This window comes from Paramisgurnus dabryanus, chromosome 20 (assembly GCF_030506205.2).
Source record: "Paramisgurnus dabryanus chromosome 20, PD_genome_1.1, whole genome shotgun sequence".
In the NCBI taxonomy this organism is placed as follows: domain Eukaryota; kingdom Metazoa; phylum Chordata; class Actinopteri; order Cypriniformes; family Cobitidae; genus Paramisgurnus; species Paramisgurnus dabryanus.
The window spans coordinates 24540506-24567044 of NC_133356.1; the positions used below are offsets into that span (position 1 = coordinate 24540506).

General features: G+C 38.6%; 2 protein-coding genes across 5 annotated transcripts; both read right to left on the minus strand.

The window, feature by feature from the left end:
- Nucleotides 1-26395, minus strand: anxa11a (annexin A11a). Of its 4 annotated transcripts, none has more exons than XM_065297203.1 (16): nt 26260-26395; nt 20757-21050; nt 19071-19165; nt 17309-17381; nt 17151-17278; nt 16966-17053; nt 16635-16729; nt 8402-8515; nt 7834-7924; nt 6155-6234; nt 5979-6035; nt 3561-3654; nt 3329-3424; nt 2856-2914; nt 740-862; nt 1-606 (listed from the first exon to the last, which is right to left on the minus strand). In XM_065297203.1, exons 2-16 carry the CDS (start codon nt 21040-21042, stop codon nt 547-549), a joined length of 1539 nt encoding a protein of 512 aa, XP_065153275.1. In that variant the 5' UTR covers nt 21043-21050; nt 26260-26395; the 3' UTR covers nt 1-546. The 4 variants fall into 4 exon arrangements, with proteins under 4 accessions (XP_065153275.1, XP_065153273.1, XP_065153274.1 ...); XM_065297201.1 differs by having other exon boundaries at nt 17309-17519; XM_065297202.1 differs by having other exon boundaries at nt 17151-17381.
- On the minus strand, nt 10074-13354 carry LOC141281306 (uncharacterized). The gene has a single exon (XM_073812817.1). It carries the CDS (start codon nt 13244-13246, stop codon nt 10271-10273), a length of 2976 nt encoding a protein of 991 aa, XP_073668918.1. The 5' UTR covers nt 13247-13354; the 3' UTR covers nt 10074-10270.
- Nucleotides 26396-26539: the final 144 nt, after the last annotated feature.

Genomic DNA, 26539 nt, shown 5'->3' on the forward strand with positions numbered 1-26539 from the left:
CATTATTACTTTTTGCTTTAATAAACAGCTGGTTGACAATCATTATGGCTGCAACAAAAGAAGTTTATGGCTGGCTGGATTCATACATGTAATGCTTTTACTATGAAACAGACACAAATTAATGCACATTCATCTTTGGCTAACAACTAAACTTCAAATTATGGCACATTTTCCCCATCTGCAAAGTACTAATACATTATTGTAATAACTTGGTATTCAGATGTGTACACAATACTAATAACAAAATGTGTCTTGATATTAGCTTGCAAACAAAATATATTTGGATACAACGAATATATAAAATATATATGCAAATTTTCTATATTTCAATCATTGGCTAAGTCACCGTTTTCAGCATAGAAGGCACATAAAGAGATAAGGATACCCTTAAAATAAAAATGTAGTATTAAAAAACAGCATGAAGTAATGTGCAGCATATCAGCACGGAGTAGATAAAACATGCAGGTATGTAATAAGTGCATATTAGAGTTATGTGTATCGTGTGTATAAATGGTGGCTTCATGTCTTCTGTGGCCTGCAGAGCTCTCAATCGCTTCCACCGCATAGCTTCAGCAGTATTTTTTTGTAGTCCCCTGAGGTGTCTCCCTATAAACGCAGATTTTATTACAGTTATGAATACAACAGAGCTTTAAAAAGTAGTACAGTATGCACACATCATCTATAATTCCTTTATAAAAGTGTGATGTTTAATTCATTGGGTTGGTTTGCAGCTACTCACTGATATGGCTGTATAGAGCGATTTCCCATACAGCTTCATGTATTCCTGACGAATGTCCAGCATGTCGACCTCAGAGCGAGTAACCATGATGCGGATCAGAGTTCGATCCTTTGTTCCCGCTCCCTGTGCATAAACATATACACAATTACACAAATATATACAGATGTATATATGGCAACAGGTGAAAATTCTGTAAAATTAACGTGTTTAATGTAATGTTTAAAACTCAGACTGGTGTGGTAATGCATGCAAGGGAACTGAATTTAAATTTCACAAAGTCTTTCAGATTTGCATTGTAACATAAGGTTTAAGTAAATTAATTTAAGTTTGAAATATAAAGCAAAACTAAAATAAAGATGCCTTATGGACACATTTTCCTTTAGTTAACTGACGGTTTATACATGTTTGAGTCTCATGCTTACTACGAAGCCAAATTACAATCGTACATACGTTTTATATGCCCACTACAGTATTGACGAGATACCCTTGTACTTTCAGATAAGAGACCTTCTTCATCTTTTGGTTTATTCTGCTCAGGAATGTATCTTTAATAAGGATCCCCCCCACTATATTTCAATGGCTGCACACAGTTTTAAATGTTAGTTCAGTTGAGTCTTTTTCTGGAGGACAAACCCTTTCTTTTCAACATCATCTGTAATCCCTTTTTCCATTATTTGGTAACCTCAAAATCTATAAGACTGGGCTTGTTAGAATTGGCTTGGATAAAGAAGTGCCTAAATGCAACACTTTGCACCTGCCATATACGTTTAAATATTAATAATTGAAATAAAACAAATGTATACAGTAATGAACCATTGTATACAGTAATGTATACAGTAATGGTTCATTACTGTATACATTTGTTTTATTTCAATTATTAATATTTATATAAGGTTAACATAAGTAAATGTGCTGTATATAAATGAAGCTTTTTTTTAGCATTTATTTAATGTTAGTTGATGTCAATACAGTTATTCATGTTAGTTTATGGTGCATTAATTAATGTTAAAAGTTACAAAGATTGATTTTATAAATCAGGGTTCCCACACCTTAGTTTACTTTAAATTCAAGTACCTTTCAAGGACTTTCCAAGTCCAATACCCTCAAATTCAAGGACTAAATGTGGGGACACATTTCAAGGTTACACTGCGGTGATACTTTGGGTACGCTTCCAGGTGTAAGTGCCTGAATGTGTATATCAAATTCAACCAATGGTGAGGCTTAACGACAAAAACATAGGGGACGCGGGAGACAGAAAGTATATCGCTATCTGAAATATTGCCAAAGACAGCCTTACAGGGACGCAGGAGGTATTGCAAGGGAGACGCGGCGTCTCGTTCCCTTCTCGGGGAACAATAGTTACATACGTAACCGGAGACGTTTTCATGCATCAAACACAACTATGCAAAAAAGAATTTTAGTATGAATCAACATTCGCATTAAGAAGATATAAGGATTAAAAGCTTAAAAACAGTTTAGCACATGTGCTTGAAAAGTCTAGAATTTTTATGATATTATCCTACACTACACAGGGAAAAATATGGATTTCTTTCCAGAAAATTCTTGCATAAAATAGATTCAAGCACTTTCAATGAACTGTATCTATGTATGTATATTTAAAAAAACTTCCCAGGGTCTTGATTTATTTCCCCAAGATTCACAAACTTTCAAGGACCAGTGGGAACCCTGATAAATGTATTAGCAAATGCAAAATATGTAAAATGATGTATTTATATTATAATATTGCATTTTAATTTTTTCTCCTCCCCTTTAATTTAAATATTCTGTATTGATTCCTTTATGTATTTATCTATTGTAGGGTGGGGGGACTGTATTACCATGCTTTGCACAATTTTTTTTCAATATTTATGTACTATTTAGTTTAATTATATATGTACAGTTATTTAAGCTATACAGATTATATTCAGGGTATTGCAAATCAGTTGTACCACCTGGGGGCGCTGCATACTTTAAAACAGTTTGAGAACCTCTTCTCTAGAACAAACCGTCTTAAAATCCAATTCTCTTTTTTTTGTAACTACACATGATTTGTCATCAAGTCCCTGTCTCTTTGCACTCAATACATCTTATTCACGGTGAGAAGCATGTGTCTCACCCTCATGGCCTTGTAGAGTCTCTCGGCGAAGTAGGCTGGTGTGTTCTTAATGCATTTCACTGCATACAGAGAAACAGGTTTAGACTCATCATGCACAATTACCCTGCAGCTAACAAGCAGTGTACAAAAGAGCAAGCAAGACAGATCTTGAAACGTCCACACACAAATAAAACCAAATGCATTTATTTGAAAGACAAAAAGAAAAACCGGAATGTTCATGAATGCATAGTAATATGACAACACTCATTACAATGAAATTGACAACGAATAAAAGAAAGTCATGCAGCAGCAAGACACTCAACCACTCTATGCGTTACTGATAAAAACGTCTTCCACATATTTACCCTATAGCAGCATTACTCTTAAAGGGGCCAGCAGAATGGAGAGCAAGTTAAGAAATACAATTACAAAGTGTTTAAAGGATGACATGATGTCATCACACACGATTATGTATGAAAAATTCAATAGCTCACCGACGGCCAGCATTCCACCCTCGAGATCTCCAGACATTTCCCTCTCAATGCTTTTCTCAAGGGCTCTACCACACATCTGCTGGTACTCATTGAATACTGTCAACAGAAATAAACAACACGGCTTAGTGTGGCATAGCCTATGTGGGAATGGAATACTAGCTTACTATTTTTTTTTTTAAACATAGCATGTGAAAGAGTCACTTGATTAAAAATACTACTATTCTGCTCTCACCTGCTCTCAGGTGAGGCTTGCTCCGGGCGCACAGTATGGCATTGAACTTAGACTCATCTGTGCCAAGTTTACCTTCTCCTGCTTGATACAGAGCCTGCATCACAAGACAAACACATCAAATCAGGGACTTTTAAAGGGACACTCCACTTTTTTTGAAAATATGCTCATTTTCAGATCCCCTAGGGTTTAGGGCTGCAACAACGAATCGATTAAATCGATAAAAATCGATTACTAAAAGTGTTGGCAACGAATTTCATAATCGATTCGTTGTGTCGCGTGACGCAGAGACGTTTAATAAATAAAAAAAAGGAAAAACTTCAGTTAAGCGCGGGACGGAGTGAACACACTCGCACTGCGTCCCAAACCACCTAATTCCATACTATATAGTAAGCAAAGAGTACGAGAAGTAGTGCTTTTCGCCTACTATATAGTATGGAAGTATGCGGTTTGGGACGGAGCGTCGGTCTCTCTCGCGCACTGTTGCTTGCAGAGTTCGGCGCCTCATAGACAGGGCGGAAAAAAGACAGGGCGGCGGAGAAAATATTAATAAACAGCAAAGGTAGAGGAAAACCACATGTCAGTGTTTTACTCCTCCCAAACGTAAGCGCGTCACCTGGAAGTTATAGCCGGCAAAGAGGTAATCAAACAAAGACGACACGCTTATGCTTTATGGAGCGACGATAGCGAGTAAAAAAGTTTCTAGAACGAATGAAAAACTCCAATGATATTAAACAAAAAAATAAAACGTTGAGAGAGAGTTGTATGAACGCTTTTCCCCGTCATGGACCTGTATGTTAAATCATCGCGCCGTCACTCTCCTGCTGTTCTGTACTGCGCGCTCCAGCTCATGCCGAGCAAGGAGACGCGCGTGCCCGCCCAACATACAGTACATCATACAGTAAGTGCCGCCTGTTGTTGCATTAACATCGTCTTACATTTTTTAAGGCGAAGTAATGAATGGTGTATTTGCATTTTGCGCGGGAGTAGAAGACGCATTTTGCGTTTTCACAAGACGCATTTATGTGGCCAAATTTAAATGGAACAGTTTTAACAAATGAGATAGCTATCCGATCAGAGAAAACACATAAAGTTAAATATAAGGTACAAAGCTGTCACTGGGGCAGTACCCTTTATAAAAGGTCCTTAAATGTGCCATTTAGGTACAAATATGTATATTTGAACTGCCAATATGTACTTTTGAAGTACTAATATGCACTTTTTGGTAAAGGTATACCTTTTTGAAAGGGTACTGTCCAGTGACAACTTTTGTACTTTTATTTCTGAGAGTGTACTCATATACTATCTTTTTGATCTCATCAAGAGAGGCTTCTTGATGGGAAATGCATCATAAAAAAGTCTATATATTTGGCAGATGTAAAGCATACATGTGTATTTTTTGAGTTAGTTATTTTATTTTATTTTATTTTATTATTATTGTAACAGCTCAGGTGTGTTCAAGGAGCAACATGTTTGTGCAATTTCTAAAGATTTTAGTTCCGTTTTGAATAAGGGGTTGGAAAGAATGCTTTTCTTGTTTTTTGTTTTTTATCCGATTTATCGATTAACCGAACAAATAATCGACAGATTAATCGTTTATTAAAATAATCGTTAGTTGCAGCCCTACTAGGGTTAAACTATATATTACACAATGCCCGAAAATAGTCCCCTGCTATTGAAAGTTATCAAGGGGGCGATTTTCAGGCGCTGTGCCTGCTGCAGCCATGTTACGGCAGCAAAATCCTTGGTTATTATGCCAAATAGCGGGCTAGAAAATCACAACTTTTAATTTTCCTTCAGTATTAGTACACGATGTAACTACAGAAGAATCAAGTTTTAAATAGGAAAAATATTGTAACTCTTAGGTTATTTTTTAGTGCGATGCTAATGTTCTAATCAGATTCAATAGATTATGCTAAACTATGCTAAAAGTGGTACCGCCAGACCCAGAGATCAGCTGAATGGATTGCAAAACGGTACAAATCAAATGTTTAACTCTAGGGGAGCTAGAAAGTTAGCATTTTTTTTTTAAGAAGTGGAGTATCCCTTTAAAGGTGCACGATGTTAATTTTTAGCAAGTGTTGCCCCCCCTTTCGAAGCACATAGACAAGCTTCAGTAGCCTCCACAGGTCAAACATGTTGACAAAATGTCATTGTCTGAGACAACATAGTGACGAAACACACTCTGTAGAGCAGTTTGTCAGTTTAGGGCTACTGTAGGAACATGGCGGCACAAAATGGCGATTTCAAAGTTTTTTTGAGACTTCCAATAAGTGTATGTAGATAAAAACGGCTCATACTAAGGTAATAAAAACATAATATAGTTGTGTATATTATATTGCATTTCTCTCAAACGATCCTCCTATAAGTTACACAATGCACCTTTAAAAGCATGATAAGCACAATGTTTTTAATAAATACCTGAGCATCTTGTTTAGCTAATGATATATCCACAGTATCACGCTCATCTCGATTACCCTTTAAAAACAACAGGACAAAACATTGATGAGACTTTTATTTTTCTCTTATTGATGTATTATTTAACCAGAAAAAACATTTACTAATCAAATCCATTTAATTACATAAACAATGTGTACCTGACAAAGAGCGACCAGGAGTCTTTGAAAGTGTCCAGATGTGTCTCCTCGGATGGCGTCCTCTAGTGACTTCTTATTCTCTGTAAGAGAAACACAAGCGATGTCCCAAATTATATACTATACACTACACACTTAAGCTATGTATTATGTACTGTACCGTCTAGTGTACGGATTTTAGAAAAGTTGTATCGTCCCAAATAAATAACTTTTTAACAGCGTTTTTTTTAATAACCGGAAGTATAAGCGGTTTATCATATGCAAATGGCGTCAAACACATTATACAATGCAAGTCAATGAAAATGTATTTGTACATTACACTTTTAATGTCACTGTAATCCGTCTTGTCCAACCTAACCTTAGTCACCTTTAGACTAAAATGTATAGCTAGTAGGGTTGTGACAATTAATCGGGCAAATGCGGGTTTTCTCAATGAATGAATTTGAATGAATTACGGTGAAATGCAGCCACATCCAAAAGCCAAGGGGTGCTCTCACTTAGAAACACCATTTGTGCCACAGAAGAAGTAGCATTACTAACACTATTCCAGGAAATATCTAGAGGCATATTTATATCAGTTTTTCAAATTGTTTCAGGTATTTTCATGATAATAAAGAATATTTTAAATGATTGTGTTTGACTAATGTTGCTTTTTTAAATGCACGCTATAAACAAGTCAAACTTGTAGAGATTTTAGATTGATAAGGACTTCCTACTAATCACAGAGCCGTAGTACACGCACAAGCTGTGCATGAAACACTGAATCGGAGCCTTACGATTCAGAATCGATTTTAGACAGGTCTTTTTAATGGGAACGCGATGCATCGATGCACATCCCTAATAGCTAGTAGTATAGTTCCGTTTTAATGCATACACAAGGGTCCGTGTACAGTGCACGTGACACAATTTCCGTCATCAGAAGAGTGCACGTCACGTACTGTACATTCAATTGAGTCAAATAAACTATACTTTGCAAGGCTGTGCGTTCTACTGTGTGCATACATTTATGTACATGTAAAAAACGGACTATACACCAGGCTTTAGACTGAAGTGTAAAGCTAGAAGTATATATTTTTTGCATACACAAGAGTCCACACACATACTGTATGTGCACCGCCGTATTTTTGTAACAGCATGTATTTTGTACAGGTAGGTAACGCATGTGTGTACAGGAAAATGTTTTATGTAGACCTGGAGATGCATTGCATTTTGGTTGCAATGCGCATGCGTTGACTGTCTGTGTACACATATGAATAAAATAAACTATGCTTTGCGAGGATGTGTGCGCACATACACTTTAAAGAAAAACTATACTCGAGGGGTAAATGGTCCCCGCCCTCTCGTCCATCACGTAAACAAAACTGCCACCAGTCCAGCGTTACACACTTCATTTAATCGGTTGAATAAATGCATCATCCAGGTACTTGAAGGCCACTTTCTTTTTTAGAAATTTCCAATGCGAACACGCTACTTTCATTATTAATTCTATAAAATGGCATAGAATATTGCATTAGTAGGCGATTTGGGATGCACCTATAGAGCACTGAGGATCATGATTCACTAGACTTTACAGTTCAATTAAAATGCACATGACACATACCAGATGTCTGATCTGTAATCAGAAGTAATCAGATCTGTAATTGCAGAGGAAAGGAATTAAACAATATGATTCGAGTACGCACCAGTTTTGAAGACTTGATTGATTTCTCGGATCTCTGCATTAGAGCGAGAGGACAAGATTTCAATCAGACAGGCCTCATCTGTTCCTGCCCCCTGTGTAGTCAGATAATCACTTGCATTAGTCGCATATCAAAACACATAACTGACTGTTCTATTATTTGCGCACCTTAAAGCAACAGTTACCCAAAAACTACTACTACTACTACATTATTTACTCTTTCTTAAAAAGATTTTTAAACATTTACTTTGATTTCTTTGGTAAAGTTTGTAATGACAAGGAGATTTTCACTTTTTTATATTTTTTGTATGCATATTTCAACTGCATTGATTACATTTATGCATTTGCCAGATGCTTTTATCCAAAATGACTTACAGTGAATAACAAAGTATACATTTTTAATCAGTATGTGTGTTTCCTGAACCTATGACTTTTTGCAGTGCCAACGCAATGCTCTACCACTGACCTATACGACAACAGAAGGAGTTACATTTTATTAAAATTAAATACTAAAATTAAAATCTAATACATAAGCTTTGATACTTTTATAAGTCAGAAGTGCTTTGACAAACCTTGATGGCCTCTTTGAGCTCGTATGCATCATACTGAGCTGGAGTCTTCAACATGGCCAGCACCACTTTCTCAAAGTTCCCTGAAAGCTCAGACTTCAGATCCTTAATCAAGTCCTGTAAACATTGAGTATGAGAGTTTTATTAAAAACAGTTCTACATTTACAATTCAATTTCCATAAGTACATACTATCTATTCCCAAACCATACAGGCAAATACATTGCAGTGAGATGACTTGATGTATATCTCAATTCATACATTGGGCACAATTTATGCTATTTACATAAGTGACCCTGGACCACAAAACCAGTCATAAGTCGCACTGGTATCTTTAAAGCAATAGCAAAAAATACATTATAAAATATAAGTATATAAGTAAAGATTATGTTCCATGAAGATATTTAAAAGATGTCCTACCATCAATATATCAATAACTTTTATTTTTGCGAGTGAATACAGTGCTGAGGACTCTATTTGGACAACTTTAAAAAGGCGATTTTCTCAATATTTTGATTTTTTACACTCTCAGATTCCAGATTTTTGTATCTCTGCAAGGTGTGGTCCTATCCTAACATCAATAAAAAGCGTATTTATTCAGCTTTCAGGTAATGTATCTCAATTAAGGAAAAAAATACTGTCTGACTGGTTTTGAGGTCCAGAGTCACATATGCTATCAATTATCACACATCTTATTTTCGTATATTGCTACCACTAAACTGTTACATAATGACTTCTAAACATCAGCACCACATCCTTCCCAGGACTCTAAAGGATTTATTTTGTTATAACTGTCAGTAGTCTAGTGTGAAGTACTTCCATCAGCTCATTCAAAACATTTTAAAAGCACCTTTACATGTAGTATAAAACGGAAAAGGTTTTTCTTTGCGTTTATAAAACATTTCACGTACGACAATGCAGTCAAAAGGAGTCCTGCAAATACAACTAAAGCTGCATTCAGACTAGTAGCGACAAGCAGTAGCAGAGCGAAGCAATCTCACTGATTTCAATGGAAGCTTGGTGACTTCCGGCGACAGTGAACATTGGCGACTGGATGGGGCGTGTCCAGTCGCGTGACAAAGTTGAGAAATGTTTAATTTTTATGCAAATTATGAGCAACTTTCGGGAGCGACTACCAATGAGAGCGAAGCAGTGGAGTTCACGTCATCCGTCTCTTGTCAGTTACTGGAGTGGACGTTACTCATTTGTTTATGACAACCAGATTTAGAAACGCCACTTTTGAAAGAGCCGAGCGACACACAGCGACAAAGTCGCTTATAATGTGAATGTACCTTAAAGGGATAGTTCAGCCAAAAATGATATTAAACCCATCTTAGACTCCTCTGTATTCAGGAGAGAGTACTAGCGTTGTGTATGCACTTTTCTTAGTGACGTATGACAAATTTGGAGGGTGGGCACAGAGCAGCAGCACAGAACCCTCCAGAAACTGCGTAAGCTCTCATCTTGAATGCGGACGCGACTAAGACGGCGGCGATACTGGAAGCTAGTTATTTTCGTTTATAAAGGTTTAAATATGGATATTTCTACAACAACACCATGCGGATTACCCTCAGAAGGCCTTTATTTATCATCGTGGAGCCGTTTGGATTTATTTGGTTTGATTGATTGATTGATTGATACTTTATTTATCCCGAAGGAAATTCAAGACATCCTGTAGCTCTAACAACACAATTCCACATATCACACATACAATACAAATAATTAAAAATATTAAAAAACATTAAAGAAACATATCTATATATGTACACAAATATAAGAAAGGCTAGTCCAGTCCAGATAGTATAGGAGGGCATACCATAACCAGCACAACAGTCACAATACCACAACGATAGAGTAGAGATACAGGCTCCTGCTTAAGAGTCCATCTCTCCCCTCCCACCCTGTGTAGCATTAAAGTGCTGGATGGCTCTAGGGACAAAAGACCTCCTTAGCCTTTCTGTAGAGCATGTCAGTGACAGCAGTCTGCCACTGAACATGCTTCTCTGTTTCATAAAAGTGCTGTGCAGTGGGTGGCGATCATTATCCATGATCGCAAACATCCTGCGACTAGACCGTTTCTCTGCAATGGCAGTGAGTGACTCCAGCTGAATGCCAACAACAGCACCCGCCTTCTGTACCAGTCTATTAAGTCGCTTAGCATCTTTCTTTTTAATACTGCCCCCCCAGCACACCACAGCATAAAACATAACACTGGAAATGACCGACTGGTAGAACATTCTGAGTAATTTACTACAGATATTGAATGACCGTAACCTCCTCAAGAAGTAAAGCCGACTTTGACCTCTCCGATATAAGGCGTCTGTGTTGGCTGACCAGTCCAATTTATTGTCCAAGTGTACCCCTAGGTACTTGTAAGTGCTAACCACCTCCACATTGACTCCCTGAATGGAGACAGGTAGCATACATGGTTTTGATCTTCTAAAATCTACCACCAACTCCTTAGTCTTTGTTGCATTCAGCTGTAGATGATTTAACCTGCACCACTGGACAAAATCATTAATCAAGTTCCTGTACTCATCCTCCTGACCGTCCCTGATACATCCCATAATTACAGTATCGTCGGAAAACTTCTGCATATGACATGACTCAGAGACGTAGCTGAAGTCAGAAGTGTATAGGGTGAACAGAAATGGTGAAAGCACAGTCCCCTGGGGTGCTCCAGTACTGCTAATCACAGTCTCAGAGAAACAGTCATTTAACCTTACAAACTGTGGTCTCTCCGTCAGATAGTCTGTTATCCAGGATACCAAGTGAGCATCCACCCCCATCTGCACCAGCTTATCCCTCAATCTGACAGGCTGGATGGTATTGAAGGCACTAGAGAAATCAAAGAATAAAATTCTCACCGCACTTTTCCCTTTGTCCAGATGAGAGTATGCTCTGTGCAGTAGGTATATGATAGCATCCTCCACACCAATCTTCTCCTGATAAGCAAACTGAAGCCGATCCAGTGATTGGCTGACTTGGGGTTGAAGGATGTGAAGTAACAGTCGCTCCATTGTCTTCATTATATGTGAAGTTAGGGCGACAGGCCTAAAGTCATTTAACTCACTGGGAAACGGTTTCTTAGGAACTGGTATAAGACATGATGTCTTCCACAGTGCTGGTACCTTCCCCAGCCGTAGGCTTAAGTTGAAAACGTGCTGTAGGGGCACTGCCAATTCAGCCGCACATGCTTTAAGCAGCCTGGGACACACTCGGTCTGGGCCGGCTGCTTTCCCTGGTCGAAGTCTACTCAGCTCTCTTTTAACCTGATACGCTGTAATGAAGGGTAGAGGTTGGGTCCCCTTGTTAACTATTGGGGGAAGGGGAGCATCCGTAGATACTGGCTGGGGGCTATAAGCTGTAGCAGATGCATGAAATGGTGAATGGGCATGCTGTGGACAGGCTGAAATAGGTAAGGCGTGAGATATGTTGGTAGGACAGGACATTGCAGCGGGAGAAGGACAGTCAAACCTGTTATAGAACTGGTTGAGTTGGTTTGCTCTCACCTCATCTCCTTCCACTACGCCACTCTTCTTCTTACAACCTGTAATAATTTTCATCCCCTGCCAGACCTCCTTCATGTTGTTTTCCTGCAACTTCTGCTCCACCTTTTTTTTGTATTCCTCCTTTGCCTCTTTCAGTTTTCTCTTGAGCTCACCCTGTACACTCCTTAGCTTCATGTGGTCCCCCTCCTTAAACGCCCTCTTCTTTTCATTGAGGAGATCTTTAACATCACAAGTGATCCATGGTTTATTGTTTGGAAAACACCGTACCGATCTTGTGGGAACTACATTGTCCAGGCAAAAATTCACATAATCGGTGGTGCAGTTTGTGACTCCCTCAATGTCATCGCCGTATGGTTCCTGCAGCACATTCCAGTCAGTAGACTCAAAGCAGTCCCTCAGTGTCGCCTCCGCCTCTGGAGACCATTTCCTAAAGGAACGTATGGTGGTGGGTTGTCTGCGGACAATAGGAATGTACAGTGGTCGAAGGAAGACCAGATTATGATCTGATCTCCCCAGCGGTGGCAGTGGAGAGGCAGTGTATGCATCTTTAACATTAGCATACATAAGATCAATTGTTCTGTTCTTCCGTGTAGGGCAGTTAACAAACTGATAAAAAGCAGACAGTGTTGAATCAAGTGTAACATGATTAAAATCCCCTGTAATTGCAATGAACGCTTCGGGGTGCCGAGCTAATAGCCTTGCAACAACAGAGTGGATAGCTTCACATGCATTATCAGCCAGGGCTCGTGGGGGGATGTAAACACAGACAACAATAGCGTGTGATAACTCCCTCGGCATATAATACGGGCGTAGACTCACCGCTAACAGTTCAATGTCTGGACAGCAGATAATTTCCTTCACCGTCACATGACCTGTGTTGCACCATCTGGTGTTGACAAAAAGTGCAAGACCCCCACCTTTGTTTTTACCGCTCCGTTTAGGGTCTCTGTCCGCTCTCACAATCGAGAAGCCAGTTAGCTCAACGCTGGCGTCCGGAATGTTGCTTGTTAACCACGTCTCCGTGAGGCAGATTAGGCTACACTCTCTGTATAACTTAACATTTTTCACCAAAGCAGCCATCTCATCCATCTTATTAGCCAGTGAATTCACATTTCCCATCACACACGAAGGAACAGGTGGCTTAAACCTCCATCGCTTCTCCATGCGCCTAATCCTGACTTTAACTCCCGCTCTACATCCTCTGTGTTGTCGTTTTAATTCCTCCGGTATTGCGTGAAAAATACCGGCATGTACCCTTGGCCTCAGTTCAAGCAGTTCTTTCCTCGAATAAATTAGATTTTTGCCGCAGTGTTGCAGACAACTAATAGCCATATCCATGAAATAAAAATGTTCACACAGTTCGTAAAAAAGTTATAGAATAAAGATTAAAAAGACAAAACAAACAAAACAAACGGAGCTACTGTGATCAGCTGCCACTCTCGTCGGCGCATGCGCAACCTTTAAAGTTACCAATCCTGGTAAAGGATGGATGCACATTTTTTGGAATTGAAGGATGTGGACCCCGTAACTTTACATTTGATTAACTGAAAGATCGAAAACATTTTCTAAAATAACTGAAAATGTGTTACTCTGAAAAATGATGGACATAAGAATCCTGGACAGCTTGAGGTGAGCAGGGCCGGTTCTAGATATTTGGAGGCCCTAGGCAAAATTTATGTTGGAGGCCCCTCACACCCCTCTAATTTTCAGAATAATCTGAGAAAGTGTTTTCCTACCCTGTAAGAAATCAAAGCAACTGTAAACCTCCGTCACCACAACGAAAGGCCCGCCTCTCCCCTCATTCGATTGGACAATGGAAAGACGCAAATGACGTTGGGCGCTCTTCCGCTCAGCGCTCCTTCAAAAGCGCGTGCTGCGCCCGGCGGCAAAAACCGCAAGGCATTTGGCGTGCAATAAACAGCGTGTAACCGCTCCCTGCCCATAGAATATCATTCAAAAAAGGCGTCTACAACTGTCATAAACGCGTTTGGTGTGATCAGCCCCTTACTGAACCAATATACAGTATAAAGTTATCTATTTGACCAGAGGTCCCCAACCACCGGGTCGCGACCCAGTACTGTGTTGTGGACAAGTTGCCACCGGGTCGCAAGAACGTCCCGAAAATGTTTTTGTATAATAGCCACGTAATAGCTTAATCGGGTATTTTGTACTTTAAGAGCCGACTTCAAATAACAAATAATTTCTACTTTTGTACAGGGCTGTGCTCTCTCTTTTTCTCCGCCTCTCTCTCTCTCTCTCTCTCTCTCTCTACCAGCGCATCAGCGATCACATTGCTGTCATTAGAGTTTGAGCATACAGTACTTTTAAAACACAATCGATCAAAGAATTGCGGAGGTATGACTTTATGAATCATTTGCAAATGTACGTCGCAAATCATGTAAATACGCGGAGACTTTCAAGTGTGTGACATCGCAAATGACTGAAAAGTAATTATTTTATTCTTCTTTAAAACAATTTCAGAATTATCCATCAATCGTAGCACCATGATCAAAATCAACTATTAGGCTAATAATATTTTAACGGCTACACTTTTAACATAGGTTCTGAAAGGAACCTAAACAGTCAGTCATCATTATAATCATGTGGTAATGTGAGTCTCCGTGCCTCTGCGCCCAGCCGCAATTCTTCTGGCATCTCTCCGCCTTCACTGCATTTTTCTTCTGTTCTGTAACTTGGAATTGGGGCTCGAGCGCGACCAAGATTCAAGCTGCCTTCGAGAACAGCAAGCCAAGTTCGTTTAGGTTTCATTAATTATAATGGGCAGGCAAACTAGTAAAAACAATGAAAGTAAAAAAACAATCCGCCGAAATACGCTTTTACACGTCTATAGAAAATATACTATAGCCTAAATAAAGCCATTATTAATTTTCCTAATGCATGGTTGTTATCTTTACTTCCGTTTAAAACGTACATTTCGAAAAGGAGGATTTTCAGCACTTTGTTTGAACAGCAACTCAGCGAGAGCGAATCGAGAAATCATACAGAGGAGTTTGCTTATCAATCGTTCTCACGTGACTTTGATGTCAAACGCCTGCTGTTCTTATGGCGGCGGCGCCGCATAAATTCGAACTCACCTTAAAACTGTACTTATTGCTGTCGGACTAGCGCACATGGACTTAGCAGTTATGGAGGCCCACCCTCCAAGCTTGAGGCCCTAGGCATTTGCCTACTCTGCCTATAGCTAACGCCGGCCCTGATGGTGAGTAAATCATGGGTTAAATATAATTTTTGGCCAAACTATCCCTTTAAAAGAGCTGTATTACCAAGGGGTAACCTTCCGGTCTCTCTGATGAAGCCAATACGTAAGTTACTTAAACTGCAATTCATCGACTGGCTGCTAGAGGCTGGCTCCAAAAGGGAGTCAATTCCCATAGACTCCCATGTTAAAAAATGCCAGTAGAAAATATGTTTACAGCCTGGTACAAAAAGTGTTTTTGGTCTATATAGCTAATTTTGCCCTTCTTGACAACTGTGAGGGGGATAAATTTTTTGTAACTAATCCGTTTAAATTATATTAAGCTTTACACTTCTGCATAATTAAGGCAGTGGCCACTTGAGTGATGGTTAAACAGCCACTGCTGTCACTAGAATCGAGCTAAGCAGGTGTGGTTTCAGCAACCACTTCAGCTTCACCCATGTCCCGCCTCTATACCCATTTCCGGTTTTCCGTGAGTGATTGTTGACGGGCAGCCAAGATGGCGACCGCAGGCAACACCTACTTTAAGCTTCAAAAATGATCTTCACAAACCAATGGGTGACGTCACAGACACTACTTCCATATTTTTGTATTTTGTGTATTACGCGTGTCAGTAGATGGCGATGTTACCTTGTAAAGAAACACTACAAGCCTGCACACATACGCATTCGTCTACAGAGTGATAAATACAATCAAGTCGGCAAACGTTACTAAAAGATACCCTAAAATATAAAGCAGCACAATTGGAAAAGCGTAAATAAACTCAGTATCTTGAGCAGCCCGAACACAGTCTTGTAGGCCACCATTGTTGATTTGGTTATACTCGCACATGCCTATAAATGGAGTAATACAGGCGCGTGAAGTCACCGTTATCAGAGATTCACATTTGCGTAGTTTACACTGAGACGACAAAGCATCGTTATCAAAACTTGCCCTTTGAAACCAGTCTTTCAAAGGTCCCCAAACACCGGTTGTGTAAATGAGCAGCAAAACCGCATAAAAACTCTACCGTTTGCGCCTTTGCATTTGAAATCGTTGTGTAAATGGCCCCTTAGATTGATTAAGATCTGTTTCTGTCTCGAACAAAAGCTATTTAATGCATTTAACTATTTCACATCACTGACGAGTCATCTCGTCAATTAAGAAAAAAGCGCTTCCCTGCCAAAGTCGAGTTTTAACAGCAATCCATATTTCCGCTACTATAACTTATAAAACGACTGAATATAGGATGTAACTTTTTTGTTTAAAAGCAAAGGGTCTGTTGTTACATTTGATATATTGTGTGTTTATATATTTAAAGAAGAACATTTTCTGAAATGGAATAATAATTTTATGAAAATCATGATGCTGGTGCTGAACTGACAACTCATTTAAAAATCGCTGGTGGGGAAAGAGTTGCCTTTATGCTCTTAAAGTTCTTAACTTTAGTGGGCTCCAGGGAGACTGGTGCTGCAGACAAGATCTGCTGACTAGCAACTAACTAAAAAAAGCTCAAATGCTCTCCATTACCTTTCCATAAGCAGTCTTGTATGATATCAAGAGAGGCACACGTTGCTTGTTTGAGCGACTTCCAAGCAAATTAATGATGGCTTGTTCATCGGTGCCTGTAAAAACATGTGCATTTAAATGAACTGCATGTGTAAAGCTTTATAATGTAAACAAATTAGTTATTTTCTTGGAAATCTCATACTCTCTTATCAGTATTGAACATTAGTTATCTATATCACAAAGGATTTAAACTTTACGAGACGAATAATAAATATACTTCAAAAGAATAAACATCATTTATCATAATGGTAAATGAATATCAAAAATAAAATGGAGAAGAAAATGAACCAACCAAAGCCCTTCATTGCCTTCCTAAGGACCTCTGCATCTTTTAGTGGGTCAGCACCAGGGAAGTCTGGTATCGATCCTCTGAATCCACGCTAAGATCAACAAGACGACCACAAATCAAGTAAGGCCACAATTAAATAACACACAAAAAAAACACTGTCAGCAAACATAGTAACTCATTTAGATTACATTGACTGCAGGAACGGCTGGTGTGCCTCCTCCGTAACCTCCTCCATACGCAGGCATAGACGGGTTGGGTGAGGGGTTGCTGGGGTAACCTGGCATAGACGGATTGGGTGAAGGTGCATTTGGGTAGCCTGGCATCTGCTGTCCCGGCATCTGCTGGCCTGGCATCTGCTGGCCCGGGGCTGGCCCTCCAGGGTAACCCATTCCTTGACCTTGGGGCATACCTCCTCCTGGCTGAGGGTACATGCCATAGGGTTGGTTAGGGGAGGGGGCAGGTGGGCCCCCGGCTTGGGGGGCAGGATAGCCACCAGGCCCTTGCGAGAACATGGATGGATTTGGAGTAAATCCACCAGAAGTGGCAATCTGATTGGCCTGTGATGAAAAAAATTGGGGGCGAGAAAAAATGCCCAAAGCAAAAGCAGGCATGACAATTATTACAATTAGGACAGAACCGCTGATGCTGCAGGGCATGCATATGAACATAAACATACGGCCTTGAAATGACAACACTGATGGAAAGAGAGATGATTAAAGGCAGGAAATGGAGATAAGACAAATGGTGAACAAGTGTGCATTCATACAGAGGTCTGTTTAGATAGTGTGGCTTTCAACTAAAACATGTGTTGACTTAAGATACTCTCCCCATATTGCATGATACTGTTATTGAGATACTATTATTAACACACTAAAATAGTAAAGTCACAAAGTTTCCCTTTGTTAACGTTAAAAATAATGTAATATTTTAATATAAAACAAAATATACAGATATAACTGACTGTCGCCGATGACTGTTATAATATAAATAGTGCTTGATGTATTAATTATCAAGAACAAATGTATCAGTCTTGAAGCATTTTAATATGCACTCTTTCCTTTACAGAGAGTTCTTGATGTTTCACTATTTTGTTGAATTAAATTCACGTTTTTATACTCAAATTTGTGTATACACTTAACTTTTCTCAGAGGTCAAAAATTAATCAAGAGTAACATTCAAAATATTAAAACTAGTAAATATTACAGCAAGTAAATTGTAACTTTTCTTGTAAAAGTAATATATTTAATAATTTATGGATAACAATAATTATATTTTACTACTATTATAAATACTACTGTGAATAAAGAGCTGAAATGTGCAAATACGTTATTTTGAATGTGGCAAGCACGCTTAAATAAATTCAGCTTTTTAAAATGCTGCATTAGAAAGTGCATTGGAAAAAAGGAGGAAAGCGGCGCGTTTTTAGTTGTTTTAGATCTTACAATGCTTTTGGCTAATACATTTGTTAAGCACTGTACAGAATTTAATTAAATGATAACAAATAATCAACTTAAAATAAGAAATTCAGAAAGACACCATGATGAATTATTAATCTGTATTTCTACAACTTTAGTAGAAATGGGCACTATTTAGGGAAATACCAATTCTAAGCAAGAAAGCAAACATTACTATTGTTATTGTTAATATTATATATTAAGGATTAGCTTTAGCTGTCCCTTTTTTCTAACTGTATAACATTGTAACTGCACAAGCTGTATGGATAAACACAGCAATAGTTGGAAAAACACACCCTACTGCAGTAGTTCATTAATGGATCCACACTTGTTCACATTTCTTTCCGTCAGTACATTTGATCACAGACACAAGCTTTTGCATTAGTAAATTGAAGAGGGTCATATTTGATTGTCAAAGCACATTGTGATGACAGATAAATTACAAGAGATAAATGTCACGGTAACAGGAGCACGATTGTGTTAAAAGCGTATCAAGAAATGATTTGATGCAGGTTTTTGCTCACGATGTGCATTTCATGCAGACTTCATCATCATGAAATCAAATTACCTGCATGTGAGACTGGACATCACTGATGTCACTTCTGATTATGCCTTACATCATTATTTAGAAATCTTTAAAAAAAAAAAACTTACCATTGCTGGGAGATTGCCTGCAGTGAATCCAGGATTTGGCAAATTATCAAGACCAATTGAAGGCATTCCTGGTGTACCGGAAGCACCCCAACCCCCTGTAAATAAATATATAAATAATTAAATTCAGTAACACTAAGTTAAGATTGTATTAGTAAACATTACTAAATGCATTTAATAACAGGAGCAAAGAATGAACAATAACGTTTTTCAAAATGTATTAATTCTTGTTAACATTAGTTATTATGTTTTACTTGTATGGGCGTAAAATGTACTGGATGGGGGAATAAAATACTGTACCATGTGTATCACATGTAAAGTAAATAATGTGTATGCTCCATGCAATGCACTGGTCTGTAACTACGTTCACTATGTTTCATCTGAACCTGTTTTGACATGTTATGACAAAACAGAAATTCCCTCCAATTTCTTTTTGTTGAATATAAAGCAGCAGGTTTTTGTTATGGTAATAATAAAGGTCAGGAATCCCTACACTAAGCTTACACTAAGTCCAAAATCTTCCTGCTGAATCTGTTGATTCATTTTTTTTACATTAACCAGCAAAATATAAAACAACAGTCCTCTATGTACAATACAGAGGAAACAAAAATGCAAATAGTGAGAATGTAATAAGCCACAGCCTGTGTGATTCTGAACATTCTGGATAACCAAAAACACATTGTTAAACGAAATGAAGTGATTGTTTGTATACAATAAACAAACGCAAAACAGCTGCATTATTTAGACTATGGAAAATGTGTGACACACTAGCCAACTATTTGAACGTCACCTCCCTAATGGAAATGTTATGAAACACTGAAGTGCTTAATGCCATCTGTGAGACCCATGACAAATAAACCACACACAACAGAAAAACAACACCCTCAACCAAAAATCCCATTAATAAGTGTAACAAAATCAATCTTGGAAACTTACTAGTGTGTATTACTAGTAAGTTCACTCATTGACCTTTTCCATTGGCTCCACCTCAAAATTCCCCATTACTATGGTGATGACCCAGTCAAGTTGTTGGCCACAAAGTCCCTTTAAGGAAGTGGCGCCATGTTTGCAACATCTCCAACAGTTATTTCAGTCACGCAAGACTAAAGTCCTATCTACTTGACTGGGGGGAGACAGATATCTCTAAAATTGTGTGTTAAAATTGAAACAACATATTTCTGACCAACAATTTAACTTGATCTCAACTGTGTTTGTTTGTTTTTTTGACACTTAAATTGTGCTAAAAAAAACTTTTTTGAAGTAATTTGAGCTATTGTGCATGTGCACAGGTTGGAAAGAGCCTCTTGTGACTCTGAACAAAGTCATCAGTCTTTAGAGATTGATCATTGGTTAATTTATCTGAAAGGCAGGACTTCTGTCGACATATTGAGTGTTGCATTGTCCCCCTATTTATAGTAATAGCAGTGCTCTATCTTGCTATATTCAATATCTTTGATTAGACATGACGTCAAAATATTGAAGCCAACGCGCCGCCATACATTTACTGGTGGCTTCACCTTTTGCTATTCGTTTAGCATTCTATGTGCAATCCAGTCAGTTATATAGATCAGTGGTTGGCCAGCATATTCAATTTTTATCGACTTTCTGTGTTTTAGTTATCCACATAAACAAGTGCAAACTGCACTTAAAAGCATGATGTAAATAAATGAAGGCACACATATGACTCACCTGATGGGACACCAGGAAAGGCACCTGGCTGACCAGGGTAGCCACCCGGCTGGCCAGGGTAACCACCAGGCTGACCAGGGTAACCACCCTGCTGGCCCGGGTAACCGCCTGGCTGACCAGGATAGGCACCTGGCTGTTGTGGGTAAGCACCGGCTTGGGGAGGATATCCACCCGCCTGCGGGGGGTACATTCCAGGTTGGGGAGGGTAACCGCCTGCTGCAGGTGGGTATGCTCCTGCTTGAGGAGGGTATCCACCAGCCTGGGGAGGATAGCCTGGATAGCTCATTGTTGTGTCTGGAAAAAAGGGAAAGAGTGTTATCTCTACCTAAATTGTGTATGAATTAAACATTTGACAGCATAGATTACAGATCAAAAAATTTAAGATTTAGGAGCGCTTTCCCGGACAGGACCTAAGTGCATGTTTAAGCTGCATTCATTTAAAAGACATTTTGCACTGACATATCAGTGACATTGTTTAGTCTCTAGATTCATGCTGCCTTCACGTGCCATGGAAAAGATGATATTTTCCATATGTGAACTGGTATTTACCAGTGTGTTGTGTTCAAGTGTGTATTACTAGTAAGTTCACTCATTGACCTTTCCATTAGCTCCACCTCAAAATTCCCCATTTACTATGGTGACCCAGTCAACTTGCATGCATGTTGGCCACAAAGTCCCTTTAAGGAAGTGGCACCACGAGGTGGCCATGTTTGCATCTCCAGCAGTTTTTCAGTCATGCAAGGCTAAAGTCCTATCTACTTAACTGGGGGAAGACAGATATCTCTAAAATTGCGTGTTAAAAATTAAACAACATATTTCTGACCAATAATTTAACCTGATATCAACTGTACTATAACGTTTGTTTGTTTGTTAGGAGGCTAGCTAGCATCTACTCTGGGTAGGTAACACCAAACCATAATGGTATTTTTAAAACTGACACTGAGGGCCCTATTTTAACGATTTGAAACGCAAGTGCGAAGCGCAAAGCACAAGTGAGTTTGTGGGCGGATCTTGGGCGCTGTTGCTATTTTCCCGGCGGGAGAAATAACTCTTGCGCCGGGCGCAAATCAATAAGGGGTTGGTCTGAAGTAGGTTCATTATTCATAGGTGTGGTTTGGGCGTAACGTCAAATAAACCAATCAGAATGCTATCCAGCATTCCCTTTAAACGCAAGGGCGCAAGTTCCATGGCGGGTTGCTATTATTATGACGGATTTACCAGGCGCACGCCAGGAGCGGTTCACAGCCGAGGAGACCGACGTTCTTGTAAGAGCAGTCAAAGACAGAGAAGTTGTTTTGTATGGGGATAGGAGAAACCCGGCCAAATCAGCGTAGGTTAAACAGGCGTGAGAGGAAATAGCCACAGTCTCATCAGCTGGCATCCCCATCGTTGCGCCAAGCGCTACAATGATGTCAGGAGACAGGGGAATCCCAAGCTTGCCAGCATAAATCGGGCACGCCATGTAATGCAGGGCTCCAGACTGCCACCAAATGGTGGCATTTTGCCACCAAAATTTGAAAGTGTGCCACTGAATTTTACATCCAGTCGCACATGTGCGACCAGTAAGTTTGACTTTTTTTGTGATGTGACACTGAATTTAAAACAGCACATTGTACTTTCTGCATCTATCATCAAAGTATTTATTAGTAATACAGTGTATTACTTAGTAGAAATGTGAATATTTGGTTAGCATGTTGATTTACGGTGTGTAATTTTTCCAAAATTTTCTGTTTGCGCCCCTAAAATTTTCAGTTGGGGGCCACTGTGCTTCTTCTAGTGAAAAAAGTTAGTCTGGAGCCCTGTAATGGGAGGTGGATCTGCCTCTACACAGACGCCAGCAGAGGACATCGCTGGGTCCACCCTCACCGCTGAAAGGGTTTGGGGGCTTTGAAATCGGACCCAAGAAACGCAAGCAAGGTCCAACCCCAAAGTACTCTTACAAATCAACTTCATATACATTAAGGTTTCTTATGAAAACATTTTAATTATTATTTACATAAAATAAACGTAATACAGCCACACAACAAACTTATGAAAATATTTTAATCGTTATTTGCATGAGAATTTTTTAACGCAGCCACACAATAAATAAAAACTATCACCACCATGCTCACCACTATGATTCCCCTTATCTTGTGTATTAATATTTTTTAGTGTAACAATTTATTATTTGCAAAAATAACTGTTGAATCGGTGTAGATTAGATGCAGTGTACGCGCGTTGTGCACGCTATATGGTCAAGCATGCACCCTTAAAATAGCATAATGAACAACGCGCAACGCGCCACTGACTTTAAACTTTTTTTTTTCTGGTCAGTGGCGCAATTGTTTTTTGAAACTGCAAAATAGCATCAGGGATGGTCTGTGCCGCAACACGCCTCCTTTTTTGAGCTGAACCGCCCAGGGAGCGCAAGTTCATTCCCTAGTTTGCCGACGTGCGTATGTGGAGGGAAAAACCCCGCTGTGCGCCGGTGCAAAATACGAATGAGCACATGTGTCACTGACAAAGTCAATTGCGCTGGGTGCAAGATAGGGCCCTGAGTGTTAACGCATTATATGACAATTGTCAATGACACAACATTGTGTAGGCTACAAAAACTATATGATTCTGTAGCTCTCCGCCATTTTGAAAAGGTCAAAGGTTATCTTATCTCAGCAACTCGTGCAACAAAATATTCTACAAGTTGCCCAGTGGAAAATACCACATGAGGGGGCGTTCATGTGCATTTTCCAAGTCGGCTTTTGGTATATTTACCATTATTACCATAGCATGTGAAGGCAGCATTACACCAGTATAGTTTTTTTTTGTAGAGTGTGTTTGTAAAAACTACTTTAAAATTTTATAATATAACTAAGCCTAGTGGATTAATCTAAACCATGTCTGGGAAACTTCCCAATAAAGTTTAGGTCAGGTAGTCAAAGAAATGTAATTGCGATTCAGTACAAAAATGTGTTTTAAACTAGCTAATATATTTTTAGGAGCCACAAAACCTTAATTCATTAGGGCCACTACTTCACCATCCCATTCCGTTTCTATCTGTTGCTGTCTACAACTGGTTAACTTAAATATTACAGGGTATGTATTTAATATAGTACCTTAGGGAGCTTCTTGGCAGATTTATATATAAACAATGTCGTGTATAGTTTACTAACTTATGAAAAGCTTTAAATAAATCACAATATAATGTTAAATCAAAATGCTTTTTCTAAATCCATACTTATTGAGAAATGTCCTACTTTCGAGTGCAATTGTTACCATAAAACAAAATTTCTACCCCATCCAACCCATAACACAACCTCATGTATTCTTTTTATGTGTGAACGTGTTGCTTCACACATGAACACATTTTTCATATAGCTTTGCAGTTGTGGTCTCCCTTTAGATATGCATCACTTATTTCCTTTAAGTTCACATCTGTGAAAAAAACAGAGCATTTTTTTTTGCTGCTATGTTTAACACCTGCAATGAGATGGTGGTCTGCTTAACCCAGCAACATTTATCTGTGGTGGTACTAAACAGAGCATAAAATCCACAGTGCTTAACATCACCATATCCAAAGCTACAGTACGGTTAAAGTTTGTCTAAAAATATAATTAACATTAAATTAAAATCTTTCATTACAAACCCCAAATTTGTGTTTATATTTTAATATGACTGCCCGGTTGTCTCAAAATTTCCTTTGAAATGCAAAAATAAACCTGTAATGGAAAGTAGTGGCTACACTCAAAATCCAGCCAGGCATTTTTCTATGAACATTAACAGTCAGCAACGTGAATGCCCTTCTCAGAAAAACCACGTTTGGGGAAGCCGTCGAAATGTATTACGTCAACAAAAGTAAAGACTTCTGAAGGTCTTTATTCTAAGTTTCCTTAGTAAGGAAAGACAATGGAACGGACTGCTAGAATAAACAGTGAGTAATAAACAGGTATATGGTTAACGAGTATGGATATGTGATACGATACGGAAAAAGTAAAAGTTAATCCTCTTCTCAGAAAAGCTCACGTTTGGGAAAGCCGTTGAAATGCATTACGTAAATAAAAGTAAAAACTGAAGATCTTTTCTAGGTATTTTCAGTAAATAAAGACAATGGTGCCTACTGCTAGAAAAAACAGCAAGGGTAATAAATAGGTAAATGGTACCTGAGTTAAGGCAACGGTAAGAGATAAGATTTGAAAAATGCAAGCATGTACATTATTGCTTATTGATCTTTACCGCAATGCCTCATTATGTTGTTAAGTTACTAAGAAGTAACAAATACAGATCTTCTTTACATGATATACTGTACAAAATAAACAGCATGTCCATACTCAATAAGGTTTTGTGACCATAGAAACTAATACCAATGTATTTGAAAGTAAAATTTGCATACAGCCTTATCTTTACTCAGTGTGGGAGTGGCTGCTTGTGGTACCGGTCATAAAACACAAACATGTTGAATAAAGGCAAAGGCCAATACAAACAGACTTGTAGAGATGAACTCCACTTATTGAAAGCACCACACCTCAACATGATGAAAAATAAACTCTTTTTGACCATACATGTGTTTAGTTTTACGGTTAATATTTATCCAAAAGTGAACTGGCTGCCCTAAATAAGTGGTAGAGATGATAGGCAGTGGTTTCCTGAAACTAGGCTTCTTTTATTGAGCAAAAATAATATCTTACTTCTTTCTTCTAATTGTTTAATTTTTAGGTTAAATCTTTGGGTGAAGTTTTCAACAGCACACTTTTTTTTACATATGTTTAACATTATTGCTATAAATGTCTTATCTTATAGAATGGCCCACCACATTCTAACAATGTGAGCAGAAATTATTATAACATAAAAATAAATAACATGACTTTGTTGATGCTTTAAACAAGTTTAAGATGTTACATAAGAACAGGCAGATGTAACGTACGTTTAAGTTTGTTCCTTAAAAATACAACATAAAAAATAGGTTAAAACAAGAAGCCATTACAACTTTAGTAACTTACTTGCTCTAATTATATACGACCCAGTAACGTTAGGTCTTTACTGAGGCCTGAATGAAAATGCACTATTTAAGTTAACCTATATATGCTTGTGCAGACTTCCATACTTCGATTTATCACACACAGAAAAGTTACTGCATCTGATCTAATGCATTACAGATAGTAAACATGACGCTTTAAATAATGTGTTTTATACAGTCTATGGTTCCCACCCTACAAACTTAAAACGAACGTTATGTCACACATCTATACGTCTGCTATTCTTTAAAATATGTTAAATAAGATTAGCATAACAAAGTTGATAATAAACGGTGTGAAATAATCATATTTTGCAGCTTATGAATAAGATGCAAAGTTATTTTTGAGGAAACTCTGGAATGCTAGCTAGGAGGCTACACGATCTTAAAATAACGCATTCGTGTACTTTCAGGAATGTCAGTAACGCACAGGCAGATACATAACGGCAAGCGAAACCTTTAAAAAAGCAAACATAAACAGAACATTCATAAATTAAAGAGTATATTACTTACAGATTTAGCAACGGGCTGGGCTGTCCGTCACTTCCTAGGTACAGTGTACCTCTGTGTGCGTGCGTGGGAGGCGCGCTGGTGTCATATTTATGTCAAGTGGGCGTGTACTTTCCGATGGGCTCCATTTTTCCATGACTGTTAATACAGTAAACAATCTATAACTAATACAAACGTGACTCTTTCATATATGATGACTCACACGTTGTTTGGTAATAACGTCGTTACGTATTTGTTCCACCAGGTCTTAAAAAATGTTATTAAAAATAAGTAAAACTTCAGA

Coding starts and splice junctions, on each gene's coding strand:
- LOC141281306 (XM_073812817.1), bottom strand. CDS start 13,246: ATGGATATGGCTATTAGTTGTCTGCAACACTGCGGCAAAAATCTAATT.
- anxa11a (XM_065297200.1), bottom strand. CDS start 21,042: ATGAGCTATCCAGGCTATCCTCCCCAGGCTGGTGGATACCCTCCTCAA. Junction 8,516..16,634: donor ACAAGACTGCTTATGGAAAG/GTAATGGAGAGC, acceptor CAATGTTTACAG/GACTTGATTAAGGATCTGAA. Junction 607..739: donor CGCTCTATACAGCCATATCA/GTGAGTAGCTGC, acceptor CTGCGTTTATAG/GGAGACACCTCAGGGGACTA.